Source organism: Saimiri boliviensis, chromosome 11 (genome assembly GCF_048565385.1).
Source record: "Saimiri boliviensis isolate mSaiBol1 chromosome 11, mSaiBol1.pri, whole genome shotgun sequence".
NCBI classification, from domain to species: domain Eukaryota; kingdom Metazoa; phylum Chordata; class Mammalia; order Primates; family Cebidae; genus Saimiri; species Saimiri boliviensis.
Genome location: NC_133459.1, coordinates 611,219 through 628,643, shown reverse-complemented (window position 1 = coordinate 628,643; position 17,425 = coordinate 611,219). Strand labels below are relative to the sequence as shown.

Below are 17,425 nucleotides of genomic sequence, written 5' to 3'. Positions count from 1 at the left end.
CTGCTCCCAGCCCTGCCTGGAGGTCCTCTTGCTGGGGACCCTCCCCATCAGCTCTGCCCGGTGCTCCGCTCTGCCATGGCACTCAGCCATCAGCACTCATTCCCACGTCCCCCTCCCCACCCGCTGACTCCACCCCAGAGGAGTGATGTGGACAGACAGAGGGTCCCAGGGAGCATGGGGTCAGCCAGAGGTGCAGTGTCAGGGCCCCAGCCGGACTTGAGGCAGACAGCGGAGGAAGCACAAATATAACAGCCGGAAGCCTCCACTCTCCAGGGAGAAGGGCCCGGAGAAAGACACGCAGAGGCAAGGGCAGGTCAGGCCAGATCACGGTGGGTCCTGGCCCCGGGCCCTCTGCCCCCCGCAGGCACAGCCCCGGTCTGATCCTGGCGGCCTGGGGCCCCACGAGTGGAGAGCGGCCTGGAGCGGCTGTAGCTGCCCTGCCCCCACGGCCTTGGCCTGGGCTGTGGGAGTCCCTCTGCCTCACTTCCTGGAGCCGGCGGGGGCTGCTGGTAGGTCTGCAGGCAGGTGGAGGGGGTTCCGGGAAGCTGGGACGCTGCTCTCACCCGGGCGCCGCCCCTGCCCCCCCACCCGCCTTTGGGAACGCTCCCTCCTCCGCACAGCGCAGCTTCTGCAGAAGGGCCTTTTGTCCTCAGCTGGCTGTGGTCATGTTTGACCCCAGGGAAAAGGGCAGCTCCTGGGGCCTCTGACCCCACCCCTGACCCAAGCCGAGGGCAGAACGCCCAGTCCCACGGCCAGGGCCTTTTGTGGCTGCTTTTTGTGTATTTCACACACGTGTTCATGCACACCCGGGAACAGAGACGGAAGGGGCTGTGAGGGCGTCAGTGCGGGCCTGAGGCACAGCTCCGGGTGGGCCTGAGCCCCTGGACAGTAAGGGGGGCAGAGTGGGGGTCGCCAAGAGAGCAGGGCCCACCCAGCTCCTAGACCCAACTGCTCAGTGGGGTCAAGGACATGCCGGGGCCTGAGGGCAGGTCAATGGGGCCTGGGGGGTTTGCTTTTCACTCCCCAGGAGCCCAGGCCTGCCCCTCTGGCCCCAGAGTTGACCCCTAGTCTGTCCCCCATGCCAGTGGCAGCTGGGGTGGCAGACACCTGGTGGATAACAGCCTGGGCAGGGGGCGGGAGCCTCCGCAATCTGCGTCTGTCCATTCTTACGTCATCTGTGTGCTAGGCACGGCCGCACCCCAGCCTCAACGCTGGGGACACGTAGGCGCCGGGCCAGCACTGCCAGGCTGGGAGGGGTGGGCCGTGCCCACGCGGAAAGATGCCGTCTACTTGTTTCCCTGTGAGAACAGGGGGTCACTGGGGACACGCACACAGGGGTACTCGAGAAAGAGCCTTCCAGGCAGAGGGAAGGAACAGCAGGGCCTGATGGCCCAGGGTTTCCAGCCTGTGTGGCCGCCTGTCCCAACAGCAGAGCCCCTTCCTGGCGTGGGCCCCCTCCCTTTGCCTCTTCTGGGACACCCCTCCCTGAAAGGGAGAGGAGGACAACACGATGTCCCCGCCCCAGACAGGTCCAGACAGGCTCAGGCCGCAGCCCTGGGCAGACCCGAAACTCCCAGGGGCCTGGACCCGGTTGGGGAGGAGGCAGCAGGGAGGGACTGACCTCTGGCCACACACCACGGGGGACTCCCCAGAGGCGGCTAGGGTGGGGCCGGGAGAAGGGGCCTTAGTCCTCAGAACAGCCTACCCACCCCGGGGAGTTCCTGCCCTGAAGCCTGCCCAGCTTCTAGGCCTGGGGGCGGGGGCGGGCCAGCACAGGCTGGAGGGACAGAGACAGCCACATCTGTGGGGCCCCAGCTGCTCAGTCTGTGGACGTGTTTGCCAACAACTGCTCCCAGGAAACGTTTTGCGAATCGGGAAACGTCAAGGCAAGGTGGGAAGCTGGCTGCATCCGGTGGGGTCAGGTCCTTACTGCCTCCCTGCCCCAGCTGAGGCATGATGGGGACGCAGATGGGACACGCATAGCGACGGGCACACACACGTACACACACGCACACACATGCACAAATGCACACACACGAACATGCCAGGCTCCCTCTTGGGCAGGGCAGAGGCCCCAGCCACTGGGAAGGAACACCAGGCAGAGGTCCGCACAGCCCCCTGCAGCTGGCTCCTCCACCCAAGGAGTTCGTGCCCCCAGGCCAGTGGAGAGCTGCAGCAGAAACACCAGGAGAGGGAGGCCGCTGCTGCCCTCAGGTGGGGGGAGAGGCACCCTCAGGGTGGGGGCGGGCCTGGGAACCCAGGGCCCTGAAGCAAGGTTGGGGGTGGTTTCCATCATGGGCACCATGCTGGGCAAAATTTGGGCGAGATTTGTGAGGTCTAGGTGGGGTCCTGCCAGACAGGGCTAGAAGGGCTGGGCGAAGGCCGTCTGTACGCCTTGGGCCTTGAGGAGGGGAGTCTTGGAAGACGGCCCCGCACCCCCTCAGTTCTTGCCCCTCCTGGCTTCCCAGATGATGGCCAATAAGGTAGCCGCTTAGGACCCACCAAAGAGGCCAGGCAAGGACAGTGCCAGGAAGAACCAGTGGCCTCCCGCCAGCTGCCAGGGCCGGGCCTGCTTCTGTCCTGGGGGTGGGGCCCCGGCCCAGCAGGCACCCGGGCTCTGGCCTTCCTGCACCACCCCTTCCACGCGTGTCTTCTGCAGCCAGGCCTCTGCTCTCCAGTGCACGTTCCAACACCCCTCTTTGAACCACCCACAGCCCTCGAAGGTGTTCCTTTGTGAGCTGGTCGTGCAGCTGGGGCTGAGGCCAGCATCGCTGCTCTGTGCCCTCAGCCTCCCTGGTGGTGCGGGGCCTCAGAGTGGGCCTGGGAAGCTGGATACACCTTTGGAAAGAGGCGCCTGAGGCAGCTGTGAAGGACAGAAGCCCCTGCCCAGCAGCCAAGGGAGCCGGCCTCTCGTTCAGCCTCCCCACCCCCACCGGGCCCAGCTGTTGTTTTCACGGCTCTGGGGCCAGGCGGATCCTCTGCCAGGAGCTTCCCTGGAGAGCTCTCATCTGCAATCCCCGGTGGCAGGAGGGGAAGGAAGGTGGCGGCGGCCCCGCCCAGGGGAAGCCATCCTGGCAGCTTGGCCACTGGCCCGGCTCCTGTCTGACCAGGAAAGGCATCAAAGCTGGACTCCGATGGAGGCTGGAAAACCCCGGGGCTTCTGCTGGACCTGACCCAGCCACACACCAGGCTCTGCTCAAGGCCAGGGAGTGAGCCTCGACCCTGGCCCCAGACGGAGCCCAGACCTTGCTGTTCACAGGCTGAGATCCCTTAAAAGGCCTTCCAGCTACGCCCAACTTCTGGATAAATGACTATGAGCACACATTTTTTTTTTTTTTTTTTTTTTTTTTGAGACGGAGTTTCGCTCTTGTTACCCAGGCTGGAGTGCAATGGCGTGATCTCGGCTCACCGCAACCTCCGCCTCCTGGGTTCAGGCAATTCTCCTGCCTCAGCCTCCCGAGTAGCTGGGATTACAGGCACGCGCTACCATGCCCAGCTAATGTTTTGTATTTTTAGTAGAGACGGGGTTTCACCATGTTGACCAGGATGGTCTCGATCTCTTGACCTCGTGATCCACCCGCCTCCGCCTCCCAAAGTGCTGGGATTACAGGCTTGAGCCACCGCGCCCGGCCAAGCACACATTTTTAATAGACTGCTGGGCTTCCAAGAAAGTCAGTATCTCCAAGGCTCCCCTCAAAATTAAACAGCAAAAATAAATAAGGCCCAGAGGGGTGGCTCATGCCTGTATTTCCAACACTTCAGAAGTCTGAGGCGAGAGGCCTGCTTGCACCCAGGAGTTGGAGACCAGCCTGGGCAACATGATGAGACTGTCTCTACAAAAAATTTGGAAGTAGCTGGGTGTGGTGATGTACTCTGTAGCCACAGCTACTTGGGAGGCTGAGGCAGGAGGATCACTTGAGCCCAGGAGGTCAAGGCTGCAGGGAGCTATGAGGTCACCACTGCGCTCACCCTGGGCGGCAGAGCAAGACCGTGTCTCTAAGTAAACAAACAGAGTAGTGCGGAGGCCTGGGTGATGAAGGGAACTCGTGGGGAAAGCAGAGAATTCCCTGGACACACACAGGGACAGAGAGCCAGCCTGTGGCCAGGGAACTAGTGTGCTTCTCTACATAGAGGCTGCTAAACCAGGGACTCAGGGTCACCGAGGGGGCACAGGGTAGTCTCACCTGTAGAAGAGGAATAGTCTGGAGGGAAGCATCCTCAAGTTGGACCTCAGAATTGTCACAGATAACGGCTGACAACGGAACATTACCAAAGGTTCAGAGAAACACCGTGGTACTGATAAGAATCAGTAGAAACAACCAATCACAGATTTAGAGCCCCAAAGACTAGGAAACTGGAATTCTTTGACATAGAATATAAAATAAGTATACGTGAAATATGTTTAAGAAGCGGACAGTGTAATTCAAAAAGTAAGCAGGTACCAACAAACTGTAAAAAAATATCAGACAAATCTAAAACTATCAGATGTAACTTTAGATATGTTCACCTTTTTTTTGTTGTTTTGAGACAGAGTCTTGCTCAGTCATCCAGGATGGAGTGCAGAGGCGCCATCTCAGCTCACTGCAACCTCTACCTCCTGGGTTCAAACAATTCTTGTGCCTTCTGAGTCACTGGGATTACAGGCATGCACCACTATGACCAGCTTTTTTTTTTTTTTTTTTTTTTTTTCTTTTTTTTTTAAGACAGAGTCTTGCTCTTGTGGCCCAGGCTGGAGTGCAATGGTGTGATTTCAGCTCACTGCAACCTCTACCTCCTGGGTTCAAGCGATTCTCCTGCCTCAGCCTCCCGAGTCGCTGTGATTACGCCACCAAGCCTGACTAATTTTTGTGTTTTTAGTAGAGATGGGGTTTCACCATGTTGGCCAGGCTGGTCTCAAACTCCCGACCTCAAGTGATCTGCCCACTTCAGCCTCCCAAAGTGCTGGGATTACAGGCCCGAGCCAAGGTGCCTGGCCTGGATATGTTAACATAATAATTTAGGATAAAACGGATGAGTTAATCAGCAGATTAGACGGAGGAGACAGTGAGGGAGGTGAAAGAAAAAGGTGAGGGTGTGGAGAAGGAATTCCTGGCGAAACTGGAGGTCACGGTTGAGGGATTTCCGGAGCAGAGGAACGCTGTGGACCAGTGGCTTACACGGGGCCGGGCGGGTGACAGCAGGCACTCCTAGGAGCACCGCAGAGGCTACCGGACAGTCCACTCTTCCTGGACAGTCCACTTGTCAGCAGTGGACTGATGCTGGTGCCTGTCTGAATGCAAGCCTGGCCGCAGGCTGGGCCCTGCTGGAACCCTGGGCTTGGCCGAGCCCGGCGCTCTCCGCAGGGAGCCCCACAGCCCTGGACGCTGGAGGCCGGGGCCCGGGCAGGTGCGGGACGCCTTGCCGCTCCCCTGCAGCGCCGCCAGCCGGGCTGGGCCCTGCCGCCCTTGTCCTCCCCTCCCCTCCGCGGCGGGGCGGGGCTGCACGCGGGGGAGGCCGGGGTCGCAGCCGGGGTTCTTCGGGCCCTGCGGGGGGGACAGGAGCGGGCACCACCCTCAGTCTCCCGGGCCGGGCCACGCGGTGGAGGCCTCCCGGGGTTTCGAAGCGGCCCCGGGTCAAACCCAGGCGCAGAGTTGCCCCTCCCTGTCGGGGCGCCCCAGGGAGCGGCGGGGTCCGGGGGTCGGAGCGGGCGGAGGCAGCAGCGGGCGGAGGCGCCGGGCCAGGCGGGCGCGGACGGCCGAGGCGAGCACCAGCAGCGGCGGCAGCGAGAGGAGCCCGAACACGATCAGCGCCGCGGAGCCGCGGTCCGAGAATAGCGCGCGGCACCGGGGACCGGGAGCCGGGTGGACCTGGGGGCCCAGCGGGCAGTCAGTGGGGGGCGGGGCGGGGCGGGGCGGGGAGGTGGAGGGAAGGAGGAGGGGACGGGGCGGAGCTAGGAGGGGGCGGGGCTAGGGGGCGGGGCGGGGAGGTGGAGGGAGGGAGGGAGGGGAGGGGGCGGTGAGAGGGAGGGGGCGGGGCTAGGAGGGAGGGGAGGTGGAGGGAGGGGGCGGGGCGGGGAGGTGGAGGGAGGGAGGAGGGGGCGGGGCGGGGCTAGGAGGGCGGGGCGGGGAGGTGGAGGGAGAGGGGGCGGGGCGGGGCTAGGAGGGCGGGGCGGGGAGGTGGAGGGAGAGGGGGCGGGGCGGGGCTAGGAGGGGGCGGGGCTAGGGGCGGGGCGGGGCGGTGGAGGGAGGGAGGGAGGGGAGGGGGCGGGGCTAGGATGGAGGGGAGGTGGAGGGAGGGGGCGGGGCGGGGAGGTGGAGGGAGGAGGGGCGGGGCGGAGCTAGGAGGGGGCGGGGCGAGAGGGAGGGCGGGGCGGGGAGGTGGAGGGAGGGGGGCGGGGCGGGGCCAGGAGGGCGGGGCGGGGCGGTGGAGGGAGGAGGGGCGGGGCGGAGCTAGGAGGGGGCGGGGCGAGAGGGAGTGGCGGGGCTGGGCTACGAGGGCGGGGCGGGGAGGTGGAGGGAGGGAGGAGGGGACGGGGTGGGCCTAGAAGGGGCGGGGAGGGAGGGGGCGGGCCGGGGCTAGGAGGGAGGCAGGTGGGGCGGGGAGGTGGAGAGAGCGAGCGGGGAGGGGGAGGGAGGAGGGGGCGGGGCGGGGTTAGAAGGGGGCGGGGCGAGGAGTGGCGGGGCGGGGCGGTGGAGGGAGGGGGAGGGGGCGGGGCGGGATAAAGGGAGGGCGGTGCTAGGAGGGCGGGGCGATGATGGGCGGGAGGGAGGGGAGGGGAGGGGAGAGGCAGCGAGTGGGGAAAGGATGAAGTAGCCGTGCAAAGGGAGATGGTGGGGTGCAGGGCGGGAGATCGCGGAGTGGGCGGTAGAGGGGCCAGGGTGGGGCTGAGTAGGGCGGGGAGAGAAGAGGGAGATGGAGGGGATGAAGGATTTGGGCCAGGGCGATGGAGGGGCAGGGCCCGGAGAGGGTGGACCAGGCAGTGCTGACGGGTGGACGGGAGATCTGGGACCCAGAGGGTAAAGGCCGAGCAGGGTCCCTTGAGGGGCTGCTCAGAGACAGTGTCCACTGGCCCTTCATGCCCGCTTCTGCTCTCCTGAGTTCTGCGGGCACCAGCTGGCGCCAGCCCCCATGACAGCAGAAAGGGGCCTGGGGCCATCTGCCTAAGTCCCTGGCCCACCCCAGGCCACAGCCCACTCTGCAAGTGAAGCCCAGCGCCGGCAGCAGGGCCTGGGAGGGGCCGTGTGTGTTTGGGGAGGGGCTGGGGCCATGGGTTCGTGAAGTTTGACAACATTTTCATCTTCCTTTCCTGGAACCCCCTCCTCTCCCCACCCCCACCCAGCTGTCCAGGCCCTGGTGGCCCCTGGTACAAGGCTGGGAGGTCTCGGGGAGGGGACAGGGCTGTCCCTTGGCTGAAAAACAAAAGCCCTTCTCTGGCTGTGGCTGGCGGGGGTGCTTGGGAGAAGGGGCTGCCAGGGAGAGGCACACGTGTCTCTGAGGACAGGGGCGATGCTGGAAGGGGCACAGTGGCCTTCAGCCCCAGGGATGCCCAGGACCCCAGCAAATCCCCCACCCCTGGTGTGCAGGCTCACCCTCGAGTGGCACAGGAATCCCAGGTAGACGACCGCCGCGGCGGGCAGGAGCACCAGCAGGAAGGCTGTGGCAGGCAGCAGCAGGTGCAGCAGGAGACTGGCCAGCAGCCGGCCCGGCAGCAGCAGGGGCCCGAGGCCTCGGGCAGCCAGGCCCAGCCACCCTGGGCATGTCAGGGCTGAAGCCTGGTGGTCGGGAGGTCTCCGGGGCAGCATGGGCGCTGTGTCCGAAGCCCCGCCTCCCTCGTCCTCCTCCGTCTCTGTCTCCCTGCCCTGCTCACTCATGCTCCTGCTGCTGCAGGCCTGTGGGGAGTCCTCGGTGCTCAGGCGCTGAGCGAAGCTCCTCAGGGCCACCCTACAAAACCTTTAACCCCACCCGCGGCTGCAGCCCTTCCTCAGGCCCCAGCCAGACCGTGCACCCTGGCTACAGAGGTCCCGCCTGATGTCTGCCCCAGAGCCACACCCCCACCTGCTTCCCCTCTGCCTGCTTCCCCTCTGTTACAACTGCAACTCCAGTCAGCCACGCTCCAGTCTCCAGCCCCTGCCAGCTCCTGGTGCTCTGGGCAGGCCTTGCGGGGCCCTCCCCACTGGGGCCACCTCCCTCCTTGTCCCGCCCTCCCCCTCTGCATCTCCCCAACACAAAGACTTCATTTCAAAGGCCTTGACTCTGACAGCTGCCCTGGCAGTAGCTGCCACCTGGAGGCCGGGCCCCCACCCCACTTCCCAGCCCCAGCACCACTGCTCCCCTCATCCAAACACCTCGCCTGTCCTCCACTGCGTGTGGATGAAAGGGCCCCTTAGGACGCTTGTGAGCCACAGGGTGTGGCGCCGGCACACGAAGGCACTGGGTAGACAGCGGGGCACCTCGGGCAACCTTGCCTCTGAACCCAGCCACCCCCAGCAGAGGAAAGGCGGATTTTCCCAGAGGAGAGCCTGTGTTCCATCATTTCCAGTCAGGGACAAAACTTTTCCCAGGCACCCAAAACCCCAACCAATCTCCCCGAACGTGACTCCCGATTCTGACATTTATTTATTTATTTGTTTTGAGACAGAGTCTCCCTCTGTCACCCAGGCTGGAGTGCAATGGCGCGATCTCGGCTCACTGCAACCTCCACCTCCTGGGTTCAAACGATTCTCCTGCCTCAGCCTCCTGAGTAGCTGGGATTACAGGCACATGCCACCGCGCCCAGCTAATTTTTGTATTTTTAGTAGAGATGGCGTTTCAACATTTTGGCCAGGCTGGTCTCGAACTCCTGACCTCGTGATCCACCCGCCTCGGCCTCCCAAAGTGCTGGGATTACAGGCTTGAGCCACCGCGCCCGGCCTATTTATTTATTTTTTAAAGATGGGGTTTCACCATGTTGGTCAGGCTGGTCTTGAACTCCCAACCTCAGGTGATCCGCCCACCTTGGCCTCCAAAGAGCTTGGATCACAGGCCTGAGCCACCATGCCCAGCCTCTTTTCTTTTCTTTCTTTTTTTAAGATGGAGTTTTTTTGTTTTTTTTGTTTTTTTTTTTTTTTTGAAAGAAAAAAAGAATAATAAAAAGAATAAAGAAGAGGAAGAAAGAGAAAGAGGAAGAGGGAGAGAGAATGGGGGTATTGCTTTATTGCCCGGGCTAGAATGCAGTCTAAATATGGGTATGCCTATAATTGTCCTTAATAATGGAGACATAAAATAAAATGAGGGAAGAGAATAACAAACAAGGAGCCAACCAACATTTCGTTTAAATTTCTAAGTTGATATGATGTGGTACTGATAAGAGTGTATATTTTGTATATTTAAAGTGGAGAGTTCTATAAATGTTAATTATGTTTACTTGTTCCAGATCTGAGTTCAAGTCCTGGATATCGTTGTTAATTTTCTGTCTCATTGATCTGTCTAATATTAATGTTGAAGTCTCTGACTATTATTGTGTGGGAGTCTAAGTCTCTTTATTAGTCTTATATGTCTGGGTATTCCTGTACTGGGTGCTGTTTTTTGTTTTTTTAATAAGATGGAGTTTCACCATGATGGCCAGGCTGGTCTTGAACTCCTGACCTCAGGTGATCCACCCACCTCAGCCTCCCAAAGTGCTAGGATTACAGGCGTGAGCCACCGAGCCTGGCCTTAAGACAGAGTTTCACTCTTTTGCCCAGGCTGGATTGCAATGGCGCTATCTTAGCTCACTGCAACCTCTGCCTCCCAGGTTCAAGCAATTCTCCTGCCTCGGCCTCCCAAGTAGTTGGGACTACAGGTACGCACCACCACACCCGGCTAATTTTTTTTTTTTTTTTTTTAGTAGAATCGGGGTTTCATGATGTTAGCCAGGCTGGTCTTGAGCTCCTGATGTCAGATGATCTGCCCGCCTCAGCCTCCCAAAGTGCTGGGATTACAGGTGTCCTGAGCACCCGGCCCAAACTCCATTTTCATCATAAATTGACACTTAGGAGTAGGGTGTCTGTGAGCTGAGCTGTTCCCTGTGACGACTTCTCCTGGTGGGCTCCATCCCTTCCAACACTTTCCAGGCCTCTCCAGCTCACCTGCTTCCTTCGGACATGTGAACAGGTCAGACGGTGGCAGCACGTGGCATGTGATGCCCGGCAGGGCAGCTGAGGCCTCCCTGCAGCGTCGGCCAGGCCCTGTTGCCCGAGGCACAGCTTCACTGTTTCCACTGATGCCCACGCGCCAAGGTCTTTGGTGCTGTGTGTTCATTCTGATAGTGATTTGGGGTGGAAAAAAAAAAGGTTGCAGCCAGGCACGGTGGCTCACACCTGTAATCCCAACACGCTGGGAGGCCAAAGAGTGTGGATCACCTGAGAGCAATAGTTTGAGACCAATTTGACCAATAAGGTGAAACCTCATCTCTACTTAAAAAACAAAAATTAGCCGGGCACGGTGGCTCACACCTATAATCCCAGCACTTTGGGAGGCCAAGGCGGGTGGATCACGAGGTCAAGAGATCGAGACCATCTTGGTCAACAAGGTGAAACCCCGTCTCTACTAAAAATACAAAAATTAGCTGGGCATGGTGGTGCACGCCTGTAGTCCCAGCTACTCGGGAGGCTGAGGCAGGAGAATTGCCTGAACCCAGGAGGCGGAGGTTGCGGTGAGCCGAGATCACGCCATTGCACTCCAGCCTGGGTAACAAGAGCAAAAACTCCATCTCAAAAAAAAAAAAAAAAAAAAAAAAGCCGGGCACGGTGGCTCAATCCCAGCACTTTGGGAGGCCGAGGTGGGTGGATCACAAGGTCGAGAAATCGAGACCATCCTGATCAACATGGTGAAACCCCGTCTCTACTAAAGATACAAAAAAGTAGCTGGGCATGGTGGCACGTGCCTGTCATCCCAGCTACTCAGGAGGCTGAGGCAGGAGAATTGCTTGAACCCAGGAGGCGGAGGTTGCGGTGAGCCGAGATCGCGCCATTGCACTCCAGCCTGGGTAACAAGAGTGAAACTCCGCCTCAAAAAAATAAAAAATAAAAAATAAAAAAAATAAATAAAAATAAAAATTAGCTGGGCTCGGTGGCTCACGCCTGTAATCCCAACACTTTGGGAGGCTGAGGCAGGTGGATCACTAGGTCAGGAGATCGAGACCATCCTGGTCCACATGGTGAAACCCTGTCTCTACTAAAATACAAAATACAAAAAATCAGCTGGGCATGGTGGCGCGTGCCTGTAATCCCAGCTACTCAGGAGGCTGAGGCAGGAGAATTGCCTGAACCCAGGAGGCGGAGGTTGCGGTGAGCTGAGATCGTGCCATTGCACTCCAGCCCGAGTAACAAGAGCGAAACTCCGTCTCAAAAAATAAATAAGTAAATTAAAATTGAAATTAAAATTAAAAAAATTAGCCAAGTGTGGTAGAATGCACCTGTAGTCCCAGCTACTTGGGAGGCTGAGACAGAGAATTGCTTGAACCCGGGAGGCAGAGATTGTAGTGAGCTGAGATCGCACCACTGCATTTCAGCCTGGGCGACAGAGCAAGGACACCATCTCAAAAATACAAATAAAAGTTTTAAAAAGTTGCAAAGCCTTGCTTTCTAAGTCTCCTCACCCAGGTTCCTCGCTTCTTCATTCAACAAACACTGCTGAACTGCTACTGAGTCCCAGGGACTGCTACCAGAAAGGGGTCCAGATCCAGACCCCAAGAGAGGGTTCTTGGACCCCACACAAGAAAGAATCTGGGCAAGTCCAGTGAGCAAAGGGAAAGCAAATTTAATAGGGAAATAAAGGAATAGAAGGGCTGCCCCAGAGCAGAGCAGCGGCCGGCTGCTCCCCGAGTCCCCTCACTGTTGCTTCTTGATCCTGTGCCCAACACGTGTGGCTCATTCCTGAGTTTTCCGGGAAAGGGGCCGGCGGTCTTGGCGGGTTAGGGCAGGCTTGTTTGCGGCATCCTGTTTTATTAGTGGGGTCTTTGTGGCCTGTATCTTGTGTTGATCTCGTCTTGTGACTAAGATGCCTGACCTCCTGGGAATGCAACCCAGCAGGTCTCAGCCTCGTTTTACCCAGCCCCTGCTCAAGATGGAGTTGCTCTGGTTTGAAAGCCTCTGCAGAACACTCCAGGTTCTTTAGATTCCACGGGAAACAGGCTGCGGCCTCGGCCCTCCGTGCCCCGCTGTGTGCGGATCCTACAAGCATGGCAGAGGCAGCTGTGGCTGCCCCTGCTGCAGTGGGACCCAGGGGAGACGGGATTCTTGGGAGGAGCCTGCTGGGTTTCTGTACCTCTGGGAAGCTGACGTGAGGCAGTTTCTGTGGCCTCCCTGGCCCTGATAAGTATGAGACTTGCCACCGGCCCCCAGAGCTCCTCACTTCTTTCCTGGTGCCTGGGCCAGGCTGAGGCCACCTGACGCTGTTTACCCAGCCACTTAGGAAAGCCCTGCCTTCTGCCTTCGGACCAGAGCCTGCCCAGCATGCTTGGGAGCCTCACAGAGCTTTCCTTCTAGAAAAGGAAGGCAGACATTTCAATAAAATAAACACATGGATAGTTCCCCGTAGTGATAATTGCTAAGAACAAACTAAAACAGGGTCAGAGGCGCACGTTGCTTCAGGTCCATTGGTGGTCAGCTCTGGGAAGGTGACGGATGAGTAACCTGATGAGATTTTCAGGGCAGGGTCTGTGTGGCTGGGGTGGTGGGGTGGGACCCCTGGTCCCTTGCTCGGGGACCCTTTGGGCCCTTGGAGAGGTGGCCTTCTAGGGGGTGTGGGAGGCCAGGCCAAGGCCCTCAGGAGACCCTGTCCTTGAGGACCTGGGAGGCTGAAGGGGGCTGGGGTGGGAATGGGCAGGCCCTCCCGTGTCCTGGGCAGTTGCTGGAGAGCCGGGCTGCTACAGCAGCTCCACAGGCATGCTTCCTTCTCCTACCTGGCCCCAGGTACTTGGCGATGGGAAGATGCCTTCAGGACCAGCCCCACCCACCCTGCCCCAGGCCCCCAGAATCCCGCTGACCCAGGCCTTGCTCTGGCAGAGCGGCTTTTCTAGATGTAGACACACTGTAAGTGCGATTCTCCCCACACTCCCTCCTGGCTTGCCCCGCCCCCGCCCAGACGTTTGTCCCTTCCCTGGCTCCAGACTTGCCCCAGTCAGCCCCCAAGGGGATTTCATCCCTACCACCCCAGCACCACCCTCTTCCCCAGGACACCTGCCTGGCGTCCTTGGTGAATCTTTTGTCCTGTGTAGCATTTGCAGAAAGGGAGGCTAGAACTTTACCCTGCACTCCTCCCCAGCCTGGAATCGGGAGGAGGGGCTGGCACCCACCTCTAGGTGGGCTTAGCCAGCAGGGACATGAGTGAGGGTGAGGGAGGCAGCCCAAGGGTGGGCCCCCTGGAGAGGTCTGTGGGGGTGCCTTCCAGGGGCATGTCATGGCACATCCAAAGTTGTGCTTCCTGGGGGGTGGTGGGATCTGAGCAGCTTTCGCCCGCAGACATGTTCCTGCTTGTCCTCCCCAACCGCCCTGGCCTTTGTTCCCCAGGAGGGCAGCTGAGCTGGGGCCCTGGCAGCTAGCAGGGAAGGAAGCAGCTAGTCAGGGGCCGGTCCGAAGGCAGAAGGCAGAAGGCAGAAGGCAGAAGGCAGGGCCTTCCTAAGTGGCTGGGTAAACAGCGTCAGGTGGCCGCAGCCTGTCCTGGGGACCAGCTGTGTTCTCCCACCCCCTGCAAGGCTGAAGCTGCGGACTTTCAGCTTTTCAGCAGCAGATGCTCCACCCCAAAGCCTGCAGAAGGGATTTTGTGAAGAGGGCCACTAGGTTGAGCCTGGGCCAGAATCTGCCTAGAGGACCCTCAGCTGGAGCAGAGAGCTCCTGGGCCAGCCCCCTTGGGTAAGGGAGCCAAGCCCCTCTGAAGGGTAAGTGGTGATTGGAATGGGTGGCTCCAGGTTGGCCTGGGACACTGGGCTGGGGCAGGTCAGAGGCTTCCAGGCTGAATGCAGATCCCTGCTCCCCCAGATGGACTGCCAGAGGCCCGAGCTTAGAGAGGAGGAGGAGCAGGAATGGCGGTGGATGGAGCTGGACTCCGAAGAGACCCTGGGAACCAGGACAGAGGGGTCTAGTGTCTTCCAGGGCTGGGGGCAGCTGCTCCAGGCCGTGTGGCGGGGCCCTGCAGGCCTGGTGATGAAGCTGCTGCGGGAAGGCGCCAGTGTGGAGGAGAGGTGCGCCTGCGCTGGGGGGGGGGGTCCCTTCTCTGGGTGAAGTAGGATGGAATTCCAGCACTGAGTGGGCAGAGGGGGCCCTTCTCTGGATAGGGTAGGAGGGGGTTCCAGCGCCGGGTGGGTGGCACGGGTCCCTTCTCTGGATGGGGTAGGAGGGGGTTCCAGCGCCGGGTGGGTGGCACGGGTCCCTTCTCTGGATGGGGTAGGAGGGGGTTCCAGCGCCGGGTGGGTGGCACGGGTCCCTTCTCTGGATGGGGTAGGAGGGGGTTCCAGCGCCGGGTGGGTGGCACGGGTCCCTTCTCTGGGTGGAGCAGGACCGTGTTCCCAGCGCTGGATGGGGCAGGACGGGGGTCTGGTCAGGGGTCCACCCCGGCGCCGACGCCCTCGCCCCCTCAGGGACCACGCCGGCCGGACCCCCCTCCACCTGGCCGTGCTGCGGGGCCACGCGCCCCTGGTGCGCCTCCTGCTGCGGCGCGGGGCCCCCGTGGGCGCTGTGGACCGGGCGGGGCGCACGGCGCTGCACGAGGCCGCCTGGCACGGGCACTCGCAGGTGGCGGAGCTGCTGCTGCGGCGCGGGGCCTCGGCGGCCGCGCGCTCCGGAACGGGCCTCACGCCGCTGCACTGGGCCGCCGCCCTGGGCCGCACGCTGCTGGCCGCGCGCCTGCTGGAGGCTCCGGGGCCCGCGGCGGCGGCGGCGGCGGAGGACGCGCGCGGCTGGACGGCGGCGCACTGGGCGGCCGCGGGCGGGCGGCTGGCGGTCCTGGAGCTGCTGGCGGCCGGCGGCGCGGGCCTGGACGGCGCCCTGCTCGTGGCGGCCTCGGCGGGGCGAGGGGCGGCGCTGCGCTTCCTCCTGGCACGCGGGGCGCGGGTGGACGCGCGGGACGGCGCGGGCGCCACGGCGCTGGGTCTGGCGGCCGCCCTGGGCCGCCGGCAGGTACGTCCCGCCCTCCTGCGGCAGTGACGGGAGGGGCCGCGGCGGGCCGGGCTGGGGACGGTGTCCCGGCTCGAAGGGCCTGGACGCCCGGCTGTGCCCCTCGGGTGGAGACCAGGGCAGGACCCCTGGCCCGGCCCCCGTCTTTATGCTGTTGGCAGCAACAGACTCTCCGCCAGCTCCCGGCCTGAGCCCGAGCCCCCCGCCCCCAGGCCGCGGGCAGGGTGGTGGCTGCAGAGAACTGCATTTGCTCTAAGGACCCTTAGGGAGAAAAGTGGATTTCCCAGCAGAGCCGATGCAGGCTGGCCCTGGGCTCGGTGTCTCTTACCCCATGATGAAGTGGTGCCAGGAGCATCCGGCCATTAGGGGGACAGAAGAGGCCCAGTGGCTCCGCCCCTCACCTGCCAGGCTGATGCCGGCCCTTGCCCTCCTCTCCTGTTCCAGGACATTGAGGTGCTGCTGGGCCGTGGGGCAGACCCAGGCATCAGGGACAGGCATGGCCGCTCGGCACTGCACAGGGCTGCCTCCCGGGGACACCTACCTGCCGTCCAGTTGCTGGTTACCTGGGGGGCTGAGGTGGATGCACGGGACACCCTGGGCCTCACACCCCTTCACCATGCCTCTCGAGAAGGCCACATGGAGGTCGCCAGCTGCCTCCTGGACAGGGGTGCCCAGGTGGATGCTGCCGGATGGCTCGGAAAGACCGCCCTGCACCTGGCTGCAGAGCGAGGGCACAGCCCCACCGTGGTGCTTCTGCTGAGCCGAGGGGCCGGCCCCACCCTGAGGACACAGTGGGCCGAGGCAGCCCAGATGCCTGAGGGGGGCCTGCCCCAGGTGCTGCCTGAACTTCGAGGGGGGCAGAAGGAGTGTGAGGGTGTAGAGGCCACAGGCTGACCTGGACGGCAGGCCTTGGGCCCCACGGCCCCATCTGTTTCCAGGCTCTCTGGCTGAGGCTGTCTGCCTGGAGGAGACATCAGGGGAGAGGCTCCTGGAGGAGGGGGTGGGAGAAAGGGGGGAAACGTAGCTTGAGCTGCAGTCACAGACCTTGGCTGGACCTGAGATGGCCCCTAGCTCCCAGGAGGACCATTGACCTTGCAGCGCCAGCCTTCTGCACACTCCAGCAAAGAATGAGTGGTGGCCACAGATGTGAGCAAAATCTGATGGCCTTCCCTCTGTCTGCGGACCACAGCTGCTCTCTGAGTGCCAGGGTGTTCCAACTGTTTAATTAGATTTTGTATATGTCGCCTTGGCAACCATGAATTACTTGGCCAAACTCCTGGCCACGGCTATTCCCCTCCCCACTTCTATCCAGAGCCATGTCCTCATCTAACTCCTGAACAACAAGCCAACACTCCCCCCTGCCCTGAGCCACCCAGGGCCAGGGGCAGGTGACCATGGCAGCCCCCAAGCACAAAGGCCCGATGGCAGTTTTCAAGCTGGCTCATTCCGAGCTGCTCACCCCGCCCTTCCTCCCCTTCCCACAGAATCCCCAGTCAAGGCTCTGGTCTTAGCTTTCCCGTCTGCCTCCTGACTGAACACAGGGTCTTCTCATGTGGCCCTGCGTAGGGTCCCCGCTGCTCAGGAAATGCAAGTAATAAAAATCCACATCAGCTTCTCCAAGTCTCCATTCAGTCATCTCCATGAACTAGAAACCCTGCAGGTAGGCCAGTTGCGCCTGTAATCCCAGCACTTTGGGAGACCAAGGTGGGAGGATCGCTTGAGCTCAGGAATTTTGAGACCAGCCTGGGCAACATGGTAAAACCACTTCTCTATCAAAAATACAAAAACTGGCCAGGCATGCACGTGTGGTCCAGCTACTCAGGAGGCGGAGGTGGGAAGATCACTCAAGCCCAGGAGGCAGAGGTTGCAGTGACCCAAGATCTCACCACTGCTCCAGCCTGGGTGCGAGTGAGACTCAAAAAAAAAAAAAAAAAAAAAAAAAAAAAAAAAAAAAAGACTGGGCGCGGTGGCTCAAGCCTGTAATCCCAGCACTTTGGGAGGCTGAGGCGGGTGGATCACGAGGTCAAGAGATCAAGATCATCCTGGTCAACATGGTGAAACCCCGTCTCTACTAAAAATACAAAAAAATTAGCTGGGCATGGTGGCGCGTGCCTGTAATCCCAGCTACTCAGGAGGCTGAGGCAGGAGAATTGCCTGAACCCAGGAGGCGGAGGTTGCGGTGAGCGGAGATCGTGCCATTGCACTCCAGCCTGGGTAACAAGAGCAAAACCCCGTCTCAAAAAAAAAAAAAAAAAAAACAAACTGTAGTTTTTCCACTCCTCCTCCTCCTCCATCTCCTCCTCCTCCTCCTTCTT

At 61.0% G+C, this 17,425-nt stretch overlaps 2 protein-coding genes across 3 annotated transcripts; one reads left to right on the top strand and one right to left on the bottom strand.

The window, feature by feature from the left end:
- Positions 1-4,397: 4,397 nt before the first annotated feature.
- TMEM278 (transmembrane protein 278) lies at positions 4,398-8,114 on the bottom strand. The gene is made up of 3 exons (XM_074379926.1): positions 8,035-8,114; positions 7,569-7,868; positions 4,398-5,846 (listed from the first exon to the last, which is right to left on the bottom strand). Exons 2-3 carry the CDS (start codon positions 7,848-7,850, stop codon positions 5,613-5,615), a joined length of 516 nt encoding a protein of 171 aa, XP_074236027.1. The 5' UTR covers positions 7,851-7,868; positions 8,035-8,114; the 3' UTR covers positions 4,398-5,612.
- Positions 8,115-13,229: 5,115 nt separating this feature from the next.
- Positions 13,230-16,725, top strand: ANKRD65 (ankyrin repeat domain 65). 2 transcript variants are annotated; one of them, XM_039473530.2, is made up of 4 exons: positions 13,230-13,876; positions 13,977-14,179; positions 14,576-15,113; positions 15,555-16,725. In XM_039473530.2, the coding sequence occupies exons 2-4, from the start codon at positions 13,977-13,979 to the stop codon at positions 16,002-16,004; spliced, it is 1,191 nt and encodes a 396-aa protein (XP_039329464.2). In that variant the 5' UTR covers positions 13,230-13,876; the 3' UTR covers positions 16,005-16,725. The 2 variants fall into 2 exon arrangements, with proteins under 2 accessions (XP_039329464.2, XP_074236025.1); XM_074379924.1 differs by lacking the exon at positions 14,576-15,113 and having other exon boundaries at positions 13,786-13,876; positions 15,555-15,943.
- The last annotated feature ends 700 nt before the right edge of the window (positions 16,726-17,425 follow it).

Bases quoted from the DNA above. Each gene is read 5' to 3' on its own strand.
- ANKRD65 (XM_039473530.2), top strand. From the start codon at position 13,977: ATGGACTGCCAGAGGCCCGAGCTTAGAGAGGAGGAGGAGCAGGAATGG. The intron at 14,180-14,575 runs GTGCGCCTGCGC...TCGCCCCCTCAG, and splicing joins GGCGCCAGTGTGGAGGAGAG to GGACCACGCCGGCCGGACCC. The intron at 15,114-15,554 runs GTACGTCCCGCC...CTCCTGTTCCAG, and splicing joins CCGCCCTGGGCCGCCGGCAG to GACATTGAGGTGCTGCTGGG.
- TMEM278 (XM_074379926.1), bottom strand. From the start codon at position 7,850: ATGAGTGAGCAGGGCAGGGAGACAGAGACGGAGGAGGACGAGGGAGGC. The intron at 5,847-7,568 runs GTGAGCCTGCAC...CTGGGCCCCCAG, and splicing joins GATTCCTGTGCCACTCGAGG to GTCCACCCGGCTCCCGGTCC.